Source organism: Acinonyx jubatus, chromosome B4 (assembly GCF_027475565.1).
Source record: "Acinonyx jubatus isolate Ajub_Pintada_27869175 chromosome B4, VMU_Ajub_asm_v1.0, whole genome shotgun sequence".
Taxonomy (NCBI): Eukaryota; Metazoa; Chordata; class Mammalia; order Carnivora; family Felidae; genus Acinonyx; species Acinonyx jubatus.
In genome coordinates, this window is record NC_069387.1 from 81,146,261 (window position 1) to 81,159,330 (window position 13,070).

The following is a 13,070-nucleotide window of genomic DNA, read 5'->3' on the forward strand; positions in this document are numbered from 1 at the left end:
CCGGTTCCGAGTCATGGCAACGGCGTGACGTGAGGGTACTGGGAGCTGCGGGAGAAGCGGTCGCGGCTTCAGTTCTAGCCTACCCGGCCGCCCGGGCGGGAGCAGGGGCGAGAGGAGCCGCAGCCCCGGGCAGCTCCTGCGCTCGGGGACCCTGAACCCGCCCGGCGGCCCCTTCCTGCCGCTTTTCCTCCCGAGCGAGGAAGGCGCAGCGGTTGTCAGAGCTGAGAGAATAAGGGAGGGTCGCGCGCATGGCCTCGGCGGGCGCGCGGCGGCTCCCAGCCGGGATGCGCGCGGCGGCCCCGCGCTGCTGCGGCTTCGCGCTCCTCCCAGGCGCGCTCCCGGCTCCGCCCCCCGGCCCTCCGCGACGGCCGCGACCAATGAGGTGAGAGGGAAGTGAGGGCGTCTGCGCGGGTGTAAAGAGGGTCTTGTAGGGCCCCGAATTGGCACTTTGGAGGGTTGAGCTTCTGGGATGCAGGCCTGGCATCGGGTGGCGCGGCAGCGGTCCACCTAGGAGTCTAATGTAGAACTTTGGGGAAGGTTTTTGCAAGTTATTCGCAAAGGGGAGTCCCCGGGGCGGGTTCCCAATCACTACTTGCCTCTCGCTCGCGCCCTGGCAACACCGGGCTTGGTGAGGCCCCGGAGACTATGATACTACGATACTTTGTGAGAGTCGTAGCTTTTAGCAGTAGCATAGCCCACGCTTAAAGGCAACTGCGCTTCGCACGCACCCCACTTTTTCCCATCTCCTCTCTCGGCACTGTCCTCAACCGCCCTCGACCTTTCGCACTCGTGACTGCCTGGCCAGGGTGCCTGGCGGGCTGCAGCAGGTGCTGGGGGAAAAACTTGTCTGGACGACCTTCCTCTGGGATGCACCGCACTTCCCCTTCACCTGGGAATGGTTGAGGAACACAAAGAATCATGACGTTGTCTCCCCTTTCCTTTTATCCTTAGATTTCTGATGTCCTGCAGCCTCTTCTTGCCCCGGGCTGCCCAGGTCTTGGTGGCTGAGGCTGGCTTACCTCCCAGGCGTTCCTTCATGGGCTTTGCTGCCCCCTTCACTAACAAGCGAAAAGCTTACTCGGAGCGTAGGATCATGGGGTGAGCATCCTCCCCTGTCCAGCATCCCTCCACATTGCCTTCCCCTCCAAACAAATGATCAAACCTAGGCTAGAATGTAAGGCTAGCAGTAGTGGACAAGATTCATCCCTGGCCATCCCTCTCTCCAGCTATTATTACTAATCATTTATCCTTCCCTCCCAGCCTTCCAACTTTCATTTCCCCCTTCTTGGTTGCTGGGCATGTCCATTAAGTGAAATGTGACTAGAACTGGGCAATATAAGACAACAGGGTATTATTTCTCTGCTGACCTTTTATTATTTTTTTAACTTAAAAAGTTTTTTTTATTTTGAGAGAAAGCGAGCGAGCGCGCGAATGGAGGAGGGGCAGAGAGAATCCCAAGCAGGATTCTCTTCCCTGGGCTCGATCTGTACCTAGGGCTACTTTGTTAGAAAGTTATAGAACTAGGATCTGAGTTCTTGTGGGATCACCAGTAAAATGGACAGCCAGTGTTCCCCCTAGTCTTTTTTTTTTTTTAAGATTTATTTTGAGAACAGAACAAGCTAGGGAGGGGTAGAGGGGAGAGACAGAATCCCAAGCAGGCTCTGCGTCATCAGTGCAGAGTTTGATGTGGGGCTCGAACCCACAAACTGTGAGATCATGACCTGAACCAAGATCAAGAGTCGGACGCTTAGCTTACTGCACCACCCTGGTGCCTCTAGATAGTCCCTCTTAAGATCAAAATAGATAGTAAATGCAATAGCGTTCTGTGAACTACAAAATATAAGGTAACGTTAACATCATGGAAATTTGTTTGCTTTTGGGAAGTCATAAATCCAGGTTTTGGGATCTCTAGTTCCTGATGATGAATAGTTAGTGGGCAAAGGTACTGGGGGGGAAGGTACCCAGGGCAGGGAGGAACTTGACCCAGCTGGCAGTTCCTTGGCCTCTCTCTGTGATTCCTTCTCCTAGGTACTCAATGCAGGAGATGTACGAAGTGGTGTCCAATGTCCAGGAGTATCGTGAGTTTGTGCCCTGGTGTAAGAAGTCTTTGGTGGTATCTAGCCGCAAAGGTCACCTGAAGGCCCAGTTAGAGGTTGGGTTTCCCCCTATTGTGGAACGTTACACGTCTGCTGTTTCCATGGTCAAACCTCACATGGTCAAGGTGAGGCGCTGGGAAGAGGGATTAATCAGCAAAATTTTTGTGTTCTCTAGCATTTTTACATTTAAGGGCTATTTTGGCCCTCTTTGTAATGATTTTATCTCCATGTGTCAAATACTTCCCTAATAAAACATTCGAAGGAAAATATCTTTCATTTCTTTCTTATAGGGTCCTATACCTAGTATAGGTTTTATTCCATTTTAATATTGTTTAACTACCCGACTGTCCTTTTAGGCTGTTTGCACTGATGGCAAGCTCTTCAACCACTTAGAGACCATTTGGCGATTCAGTCCGGGTATTCCTGCCTACCCACGAACTTGCACTGTGGACTTTTCGGTGAGTCAGGAGGCTGTGTAGCATAGGGTTGTGGGAGCAGAGTGGAGGTACAATGACAGTTATTAAGTATAGCTAGCACTTAGCATTTCCTAAGTCAGTGACACTTTTCCATAGGTCTGAGCTTACATCAAACATACTCTGTGCTCAGTCGTTAAGTAAGGGCTTTTGAAGGGATCTAAGAACTAGAGGGGGAGGGGAAGAAAAGGCACTGAATAGTATCCTTGCATTTGGCCAGGGACTATCCAACATGGTCTTGAATAGTTTCTGACTGTCTCTTACCCATTCCCAGATTTCCTTTGAATTTCGTTCTCTGCTGCACTCCCAGCTGGCCACCATGTTTTTTGATGAGGTTGTCAAACAGAATGTTGCTGCCTTCGAGCGTCGGGCAGCCACCAAGTTTGGTCCAGAAACAGCCATCCCCCGTGAACTGATGTTCCATGAGGTGCACCAGACTTGAGGCAAAGGATTGTTCCTGGCCTCTCCTCTACTCTCCCTCCCAATCAAATTCTCTTATTTATTTCATTTGGCTCCTGATCCAATCTAAGAGAAGAGTCTGTGTTTATAATGTTTTCCTTCTCAATTCCCCAGAAATTGGGCTCTAAGCTGGCTACAAATGCTGGGGCACAAAGGTAGGGGGGTACAGAAAGAAGACATGCCTAGGGGATGGTCAGGCTCATCTTGAGAGCCCCATATGCCTGATGTCTGCAGTCTTCTCATAGTGAATTATATTCAGGACCGTGTGGTTCTTTTTGGACCCTGTCAACATACCTTAGTGTCTGACCAGAGTAAGATAGCAACTTTTCTAAGGATTGTATAAACCAAGCTTTTTCCTCTGACAGAGGTACTGGGTGGTCAATAATTGTTGCCCACCTAAGATGCTTCAGGAAATGCCTGAGATCTGGCCCCAGATTGAAATCCATATGATCTCACTTTTAAAAATATTTCCATGCTGCCTGGTTAGTGGAGAGCACGAGGCTGTCTTAACATCAGTGCCACAGGGGCAAGGAGAAAAAAAGCACTGAAGAGAACTGTACTCTTGGGTTGTACCTTATTCTTCTACTTGGCCTGAGTTTTTATAAAATTTCAATAAATTAATTGTGACAGTGTGAATTTGGCTTTTTTATATCGTTTCTTGGGGGAACAGTGTGGATATAGCATAGTAGGAGAAAGTCATGGCTTCCTTCCTCAGGGGAGTAAAGGTGCAAGAAGGCCTCTTGGACATAGTGTCCCTGCTAACTATAGTAGCACATTCTACAAGCCAGGACCTAGTACCCACTCCCTTGCCTATTTATAGACTTTTTCAGAAGGTCAGTTGCAGGAGTCTCAGAACAGAATAATCTGGTCTCAGATCTACCATACAGCTGATGTCCTCAGGACCGCTTATTTTGAGACCTCCTTAAGGTCCCTGCAAAGAATAGGCATTCCACACAATACCAGAGCCCTCTAGAGGCTCAGGTCCAGAGCCAGCAGTCCTCCTCTATTTGCCCTTGGTATGGTATGTTCCTTTCGCCCAATGGGCTGGACTAGTTTCCTTGGATTAGTCGCATAAGCAGTTTTGAGGTCTCAGCTACGGTCCTTGAGTGTTTTCTTTTACAACAAAATTAAGAAGGACTTCTAATCTTGAGGAAAGACAGAAATCTCCTTTGGAAATTTCAGGTATCCTGTCTTATTAGGGTAAATAAATGTCAAAACCACCTAAAGATAAAGGGATGCACAGGACAACTTAGAACACACTTAGTCCAGGATCTTGCTAGCCAGATTCCTTACTTTATAACAGAGATTCTTCCAGATCTTATTTAATAGCAGGCTCAAGCATTGTTAATAAAAACATTTATTTTGCATTTTATACAGAACAACCTGAAGTCTGGATCATGACTTGACAGTTACCCAGGGGTTTACAGACAATGTGTCCATCTCAGCGTGGTTCTGGGGATTAGGGTTCCACACAAACACAGGCAGGAGTTGCGAGGAAGGAAGGGGGCACTGTAGGAGTGTATTTCAATCCTTTCTTAAAGAAAAGGCAGTAGAGCATTCTGAGTCACTGAAACCTGTGCAAATGGGGCTTCTAAAAAATACTGTACTGTGAGCTCTTGAGGAAGGGGCCAGATAAGGATCTTGATAAATAAAGGGATATTTTCTTGTAGCAGGGGAAGAGGGAGGCCTATTACTTTTGTTCTCAGCCCCAAGACCTGATATTCAAAGGAAACCACGTCCAATCTTAAATAATTTCCCTGCTAAGAAGTACCCATATCCCTGGAACCAGACTATGAAGATAGCATGCTGGTCATTCCCAAGTCCTTATTCAATGGCCCATAGCATATTAAAATAAAGTAGAAGAAAAAGATCAAAGGGTAGTGGCTTGTGTTCCACAGGACTAAAAAGTTTAGTACATGTTAAGCACTGATAAAGCCAAATGACTGGGAATGACCACAGCTTAGACAGTGGCATATACAACCTGCTGGAAGAGGCCTAGTAAAGACCTCTAGTAAAGGGCAGGGGGGAAGGGTGGGGGAAGTCCACAGCACCCTCAGCTTGAGGTACAGCAGGTATAGAAAATCTGGAAGGAGGGGAATATTAAAGCAGTGAGTAATAGAACACTCCCAGATCTTAATTTTCATAGGATAATTTTAAAAGAGAAAAATCAAACATTGGGTGCCAGTCACAACAAATGCCATGGCCTTTATGGTCACCTGGTAGCATAAAAAAAATGCCAAAGAGGTCTGCCTAACCCAACAGGTCTTGCTAGGAAGTGTCTGTGTGCATGGGAGAGAGCAATGAGGCTTCACAGAACTGATAATCCAACATGATTCCTATGGGAACAGAAGGGGCAGAGTCCCGATTTGCTGGCCTATGGAGGGCTGGGCTGAGTAGAACCAAAAGCTCTAAAGTCACTGCAGATTCTCTGCAACCAGCTTTGACCCAGGTAAAGAAGAGTCAGATTCTCACTCTAGAGGTGGTGGTGGTGGTGGGAGGGGGGGCCCAAACCTAACCCATACCACATGCATTAGTCCTGGTCACCCTACAGTTGATGGGCAACTCACCAGGCAGGAAAAAGGAACTGATTAGGGAAAAAGGGGTTACTTTTTATCTTTTAAAGTCTTAATTTCTATTTTAACTTCAAACTTATTATCAGTGCCTCAGATACAATTTAATCTTAAATCTTAAAAAGCCCCCTGAAACAAAACAAAATTATACTTTTTTTTTAAAGCTCCCTCACTTTCTGGTAGTTAGTTTCCCCCCAGTCTCCAGTTTTACCCTGACTTAGAGTCCACAAACTTCATCAGACCATCCGTGCTCATTGACTTGGGCCTCTCTAGTGGGAAGCCTAGGGCTCGGCTCCAAATGAGCTGTGCCAGTACCCCCAGTGCCCGTGACACCCCAAACAGGACTGTGTAGTAATTCATCTCTGTCATGCCGTAGTACTGTAAGATAAAAGAGAAAAAAGTTTTGTTAAAGGCGCTGAGGTAATAGCATGCATAAGTCCAGGGGCAGAGACCTTAACTGAGTCAGCCTCAAATAGAAATGACACTAGGAGGGGTGTCCAGGTGGCTCAGTCAGTTAAGCATCCAACTCTTGGTTTCAGCTCAGGTCACAATCTCACAGTTGTAAGTTCGAGTCCCACATCAGCTTCTCTGCAGAGCCCGCTTCGGATCCTGTCTCCCTCTCTCTCTGCCCCTCCCTGGCTCGCTTGCTCTCTTTTTCAAAAATAAACAAACATTAAGAAAAACTTTAAGAAAATAAAGAAATGCACCAGGAAAAGTACAGTAATTGGGATTTTGAAAAGACAGCACCCCTTTCCTTCTGCCTATATCTGCCCTCTGCCACAGGCAACTTTATCAAAAGGGTAAAGAAGGAGGTATGAGTTGCTCTGACTAGGAAGTTGATTTTTTGCATGGCAGAGAACATTAGGGTTTGGCACAAATTAAAGGGAGAGCAGGGAAGGGAAGACTCACCTGGAGCAGCACCCCACTGTGAGCATCTACATTGGGCCAAGGATTTTTGGCCTTGCCCTGCTCTAACAGGACATTGGGCACAATCTTGTACAGCTGAGCAACAAGCTTAAACATGGAGTCATGAGGCAGGTGTTTAAGAGCAAACTCTCGCTGACAGGTATATCGTGGATCAGTCTTCCTTAGTACTGCATGGCCATAGCCTGGGACAACCTGTAAAGAGGGAGGGTAAAAAAGCCAGCTGTATTCTCAAGTAGAAATTCTTCTTTTCTAAATTCTTCAGGCTAGACAAATAGAGGATGGGGCAGGGAGAGAATTTCCTTCTCTAACACAGGGACCTCTCTCATTCTATTCTCTTTAATTCTTCTAAATTGCACAACTTGGGTCTTGGCTTCTTTCCTAGTTGCTAAGCATCTCTGCTTACCCGTCCTGAGTTGAGTGTGTTCCATATGTAGTCTCGTAACTTCTCATCTGACACATCTTTGCCAACTTCTTTTTGTAGTTGTGTCAGCCAAACAAGTACTTCCTATGGGTAAGGTTTGGGGAATAAGATAGTGTCAACACATATGCGAGGAGGGAAAGGCAAGATCAGAAGAAAAGCATGAGAATAAGAAAAACATGAAGCAGGAAAAGAAAAGGAATAGTCTTACCTGATTTGCCAAACCATGTAGGGGCCCTGCTAGCCCGTTCATGGCTGCTGCAAAGGACAGGTAGGGGTCTGAAAGGGCACTGCCCACCAAGTGGCTGGTATGGGCACTTACATTGCCTCCCTCATGGTCACTGTGGGGAAGTAAGAAAGGAGAATCAAGGCCAAGAGAGGAGAAAAAGGGGCAGACTATGAAAACATAGACCTTGCTGTTCTCTTATCACATGCTAGCCTAGTTATGGGCTCACACTAGCCTATGGCCAGTTATACATAAGCTCTTGTAAGAGATGTCCCAATCTCATTACCAGCCTTTGTTCACTAATCCACAGGGCTGGAGAGGTTACTGGTTGATGATGCCTGTCTATGTGCCAAGCTCCTGGACGCTCACTCCAGCTTTAATAGGAATGGCCAGAAGAGGGAGCTCCTGGAAAGCTGAAAGATCACCTACTGTGAGCAATTAGTACTTTTCCCCAGCTTCTTAGAAACATTACTTTGTTCTTAGAAAGGTTATGATTATTTCCCTATACCTCTGGATTTCCTTTACTAGATTCCTCTCTTGTCTTGTGTACCATGTTTCCATTTCCTTGTTGCCTACTGCCTGTTCCCAGAAGAGATTGTTCAGGAGCTTTTCTTAAAATTTTCTACCAATCCAGGCAAGGAGCTATGGTTGCTGGGTCTAGCTTACCTGTGGATGGTGAGGTACAAGCGCATGAGCTCAGTGAACTGAGCATCAGTATAGCCTAACATGTTGGTGAAATTATGGGACCAGTCCAGCTTAGAGTCAATGGCCCCGATACTGCTGCCCTCCCGATAGAGATTCCGGTAGATCTTTGCTGCAACACAAGGTAGCTTTGCGATAAGATCCATACAATCTTCATAAATCAACTGATAAGAGGAAAATGGAGAGAAAAAAAAAGAAAAAGATTTATCAACAAAGAAGAATTAGGCAAGGATGCTGTTTGTCGTCCATGGATTGGGCTATTTGGTTGATGCTCAGTGGTTATATATGGAGGTTAACAACAATAACCATTTAACTAAATAACTTTTATGACCCAGGCTCTGCACTAAGTGATTTATACATAATATCTTGTGTATACTAAAACATTTCTGGGGTGCGTGGGTGGCAAAATCAGTTAAGCATCTGACTTGATTTCAGCTCAGGTCATGGTCCCAGGGTCATGGGATCAAGTCCCAAATCAGGCTTCTCACTAAGTATGGAGCCTGCTTGAGATTCTCTCTCTCTACCCCTCTCCCCCACTCACACACGCTCTAAAACAAAACAAAACAAAATGTTATTTCTAATTTTTGCCACTCTACCAAGTACGTAATGACCTCCATTTTATAGGTGAGTAAACAAGCTCAGAGCATTCAGTTAAATGCCAAAGTCAGATTTTGAACGCTTTTATGTTTAACCATGATCTTTCCCACTAACTGACTTTGCACTCAATGAATGTGCTAAGATACTAGGTTTTAGAAATTAATTCTGTTCCATCTTTCAAAGAAAATTCACCATATATGCTAAGGGTCAAAGAGTAGCATTCAATTGTTAGTTAATAACAAAGGCTTCCATTTTTAAGCACTTACTAACAGGCACTGTGATATATTATTTGCATTTTTTTTTACCCTCACAATAGTCCCGTAAGGTAATATATCCCTCATTTTATAAATCAAGAAATTGGGGCTTGGCCAGGTTAAGTTACATGCACAAAGTTACCCACTCAGCTAATAAGCATCATGCAGCTTAAACAATTATTAATTCATGGACACTCTTGTTTCATCTACACCCTTACTTTCTCCTCTCACCTCCCAAGTTATTTTGAATGAATTCCAGACATATATTCCAACATGTAAACGTTTAAGCATATATCTCTAAAAGATAAAGGCTGTTGATAAAAACAAAATCACAAAACCATTATCCCAAAGGGAAAAAAATTAATAAATCCTCAATATCATTAAATATCTACTCAGTATTCAAATTTCCCTGATAATAAAGCCCCCCCACCTCATGTGTTTGATTCAGGACAGAAAAACCCACGTTGCGATTGTTTGTCTCTGAAGTCTCTTTTTTTTTTTTTTTAATTTTTTTTTTAAACGTTTATTTATTTTTGAGACGGGGAGAGACACAGAATGAACGGGGGAGGGGCAGAGAGAGAGGGAAACACAGAATCAGAAGCAGGCTCCAGGCTCTGAGCCATGAGCCCAGAGCCCGACGCGGGGCTCGAACTCGCGGACGGGGAGATCGTGACCTGAGCCGAAGTCGGACGCTCAACCGACTGAGCCACCCAGGCGCCCCTGAAGTCTCTTTTAATCAATGTTAAGTTCCCTGTCATGCTTTCCTTTTTTAAAAAAATCTTTTTGTATATTTTATTTTTTAGAGAGAGAGCAAGTGGGGGACAGGGGGAGGAGGGAAAGAAAGAAAATCTTAAGCAGGCTCCATGATCAGCGCGGAGCCTACCACAGGACTTGATCCCACAATGCTGGGATCATGACCTGAGACGAAATCAAGAGTTGGACGTACCACCTAGGTGTAGTGTACCCCCCGCCTTTTTCACTTTGCAATTTATTTGTGGAAAATCGGATCACTTCTTTTGGAGAATTTCCCAGTTTAGATTTCGCTGGTTATATACCTGTGATGTCATTTAACATGTTTCTCTGTCGATTGTATTTTGTATAAAACTGATGGATCTAAAGGCTTGAGTAGATTCCAGTTTAATTTTTTTTTTTTTTAGCAAGACTACTCAAATGAGCACCAGGTGACGTATAGAAGTGTTGAATCACTATATTGTAATCTGAAACTAATATTACACTGCATGTTAACTAACTGAAATTTAAACTAAAAAAAAAAAAAATGACTATCTGAGAAATAGTGTTGTGTTCATTTATTAAGAGAAACACAGAAGAAGAAAAAAAAAAAAAGAAACACAGGGGGTGCCTGGCTGGCTCACTGGGTAGAGCATAAGACTCTTGATCTTGGGGTTATAAGTTCAAGACCCATGTTGGATACAGAAATTACTTAAAAATAAAATCTTAAAAAAGAAACAGAAACATAATCTGGTTGCCTCTTTTTGTGATGTTAATAGCTTGCTCAACTCTTCTGTATTATTTCAAAAAAATGTTTATTTATTTTGAGAGAGAGGAAAAAGAGAGAGCACATGGGGGAAAGACATTGAAAGAGAGAGAGAGAGAACCCCAAGCAGGCTCTGCACTGTCAGCACAGATGAGGAGCTCCAAGTCACAAACCATGAGATCATGACCTGAGCCAAAATCAAAAGTCTGGATGCTTTACCAACTGAGCCATTCAGGCACCTTTCTTGTGTGTCAATTTTATCTTCTCAAAGGGAATTTTAAGTTCCTTAGAGATAAGACAGGGTTTTGGTATTTTGTTTTCTTTTTTTAAATAACTTCAAGGGGCGCCTGGGTGGCTCAGTTGGTTGGACGTCCAACTTTGGCTCAGGTCATGATTTCACAGCTTGTGAGTTCGAGCCCCGCATCGGGCTTGTGCTGACAGCTCAGAGCCTGGAGCCTGCTTCAATTCTGTGTTTCCCTCTCTCTCTCTGCCCCTACGCTGCTTGTGCTCTGTCTCTCATAAATGAATAAATGTTAAAAAAAAAAAATTAAAAATAAATAAATAAATAACTTAAAATAAAAAGCTGCTTTCATCCACAGTTCCAGGTACATAGAAAGCATGGACTAAATACTTATTGGTTGATATTGTTACATGGTGCTAATATACAAGTTAACTAGCTAAATGCTCCTGCAGGAAGTCATAAGGTTTCAGTAGTTTTCTTCAAAGAGCAAAATCTATAATAACTAGCCTAAATGAATTAATCTCTATAGTGTCATGTATTATTCAAGTATCAAATATCAAGTAAACTAAAATATATGCACGTGCGCGCGCACACACACACACACACACACACACACACACACATTCAGTGAATTTTGTAAATGCTACCAGATTCAATAAGAATACTGCCAAAATTAGGGGCACCTGGTAGCTCAGTTTGTTAAGCATCTGACTCTTGATTTTGGCTCAGGTCATGATCTCATGGTTCATGAGTTCGAACCCCGCATCAGACTCTGTGCTGACAGTGTGGAGCCTGCTTGGGATTCTCTGTCTCCCCCTCGCTGCCCCTCCCCTGCTCGCTCGCTCTCTCTCTCTCAAAAATAAACATTAAAAAAATGTATTACAAAAAGAAAACTGCCAAAATTAAAAAGCTACTTGAAACAAGAAACACTCAGCTAACAATTGCAAATTCTCAAGAGGTTACTTACATGATAATCATATGATTAACCATACTTCCATGCAGATTTACATTCCCCCAAGGAAGTAAGTTGCTTCCAGAAGCCTGCATCAAGCATATGCAGTTTTAAGAGACTTGGACTGATTAGCAGAATGCCAAGAACAGGATTCTGGGCTAGATAAACTATTATCTGTGGTGTGTATACTAACTTGCAAAACTATTTGGAAAGTATGAATGGCCACATCAAAAAGAAGCTGTGTCTTCTTCTACTACTGAGAATGGAGTTTATAAAGCAACCTGTAACAGACCAGGCATGACAATATGGGATCCTTACCCTGCTTTTTATAGTGGTCAATGCTGTACAGTCAAGAAGAGATCAAAACAAAACAAAACAAAAACTTACAGAGAACTCCTGTTATTTTTCCTTTAATAAGCTAAGATTGAGGTGCTATTTAGGTATTTGTACCAACACATTCTTCATTGATAAAGCCTTGGAAAAAAGATGTAAAAATATGCCACATCACAACTATCTGGAATAAAGGTTATAAAAATGACCATCATCATCATCATGAGCCAGCATCTCTATGGCTAGTAAAATCCTGGTCAGGTAGTTAGCAAACAATCATCATCATCATCATTATTTTTTTTTTAAGTTTATTTATTTATTTTGAGTGACAGAGAGAGAGAGAGGGAGAGAGGGAGAGAGAGAGATAGGAGTGGGGGAGGGGTGTGCAGAGAGAGGGAGAGAGAGAGAGAGGGAGGGAGGGAGGGAGGGAGAGGGAGGGAGGGAGGGAGGGAGGGAGGGAGGGAGGGAGAGAGAGAGAGAGAGAGAGAGAGAGAGAGAGAGAGAGAGAGAGAGAGAGAATCCTAAGCAGGCTCTGCACTCAGTGCAGAGCCCAATTCAGGACTCAATCTCATGAACGAGGTGTCAGGACCTGAGCCAAAATCAAGAGTCGGACGCTTAACTGAGCCACTCAGGTGCCCCAGCAATCAATCATTATTGAGATGACACAGAAAAAGAAGAGAGCCAGTATTTATGGTGAAGAGCCCCTAGACTGAAGCAAACTCAAGTTTGAATCTGGTCTCTATCACTTATTAACTGCATGACGTGGGGTAAGCTACTTCATAGCTTTAATCCTCAGTTTTTCCATTCAGTAAAATGAGAGTAACAAATAATATCTACCTCATAGGGCTGTTCTGAGGATTAAATCAGATAATGAATGTAAAGCATTTAAGCACACTATTTGGTATGTTTTCAAGAGTTATTAGGTGTTCAGATGATTTTATCATAAAAGCTTCAAAACCTATGTATACCATTTATAGGCTTTACAGAAGGTGGCATTACTAGCAAAATTTGATGGGTCAACTACTTTGCAAATTTTACCTAATACAACATCTTAAGACTACTAAAATTAAATAGCTGGTTGCATCACAGTAATTTCCTGGTCACGAATAAAGTGAAGTCACTCAGAAAAAGACCTAACTTTTTCAATTCAATAGATTATACTATTTATCTCTGTTATGGAAGAAATGTTGCAGGCAGTAGATCATCCACTTGAGGTATATGTTAAAAAACAAAAAAATAGTATGAACTGATGGTTCTAGTAAAAACTCAGATCATACAAAAACAACATAAATTTTTTAATCTTTGGAGCGCCTGGGTGGCTCAGTCGGTT

At 43.7% G+C, this 13,070-nt stretch overlaps 2 protein-coding genes across 8 annotated transcripts in view; one reads left to right on the forward strand and one right to left on the reverse strand.

Annotated features, from left to right (window-relative positions):
- Positions 1-13,070, forward strand: part of COQ10A (coenzyme Q10A) — a 15,621-nt gene continuing 2,551 nt past the window's right edge. Inside the window, exons 1-5 of one of the 7 annotated variants that reach the window (XM_027071480.2) lie at positions 5-382; positions 952-1,098; positions 2,029-2,221; positions 2,453-2,554; positions 7,480-7,599. In XM_027071480.2, the coding sequence (XP_026927281.1) occupies positions 249-382; positions 952-1,098; positions 2,029-2,221; positions 2,453-2,554; positions 7,480-7,599 (696 nt within the window). In that variant the 5' untranslated portion in view covers positions 5-248. Of the gene's footprint in view, positions 383-406; positions 629-951; positions 1,099-2,028; positions 2,222-2,452; positions 2,555-2,843; positions 3,665-7,479; positions 9,978-13,070 lie in introns of those variants that run through there. The other 6 variants (XM_027071481.2, XM_027071482.2, XM_015085088.3 and 3 more) reach the window with 6 other exon arrangements.
- The window catches only part of CS (citrate synthase), a 27,384-nt gene continuing 18,681 nt past the window's right edge, over positions 4,368-13,070 (reverse strand). The window contains exons 7-11 of the mRNA XM_015085081.3: positions 7,836-8,035; positions 7,155-7,284; positions 6,929-7,030; positions 6,508-6,717; positions 4,368-5,976 (exon numbers count right to left, since the gene is read on the reverse strand). Coding sequence (XP_014940567.1) covers positions 5,806-5,976; positions 6,508-6,717; positions 6,929-7,030; positions 7,155-7,284; positions 7,836-8,035 — 813 coding nt within the window. The 3' untranslated portion in view covers positions 4,368-5,805. The remainder of the gene's footprint in view (positions 5,977-6,507; positions 6,718-6,928; positions 7,031-7,154; positions 7,285-7,835; positions 8,036-13,070) is intronic.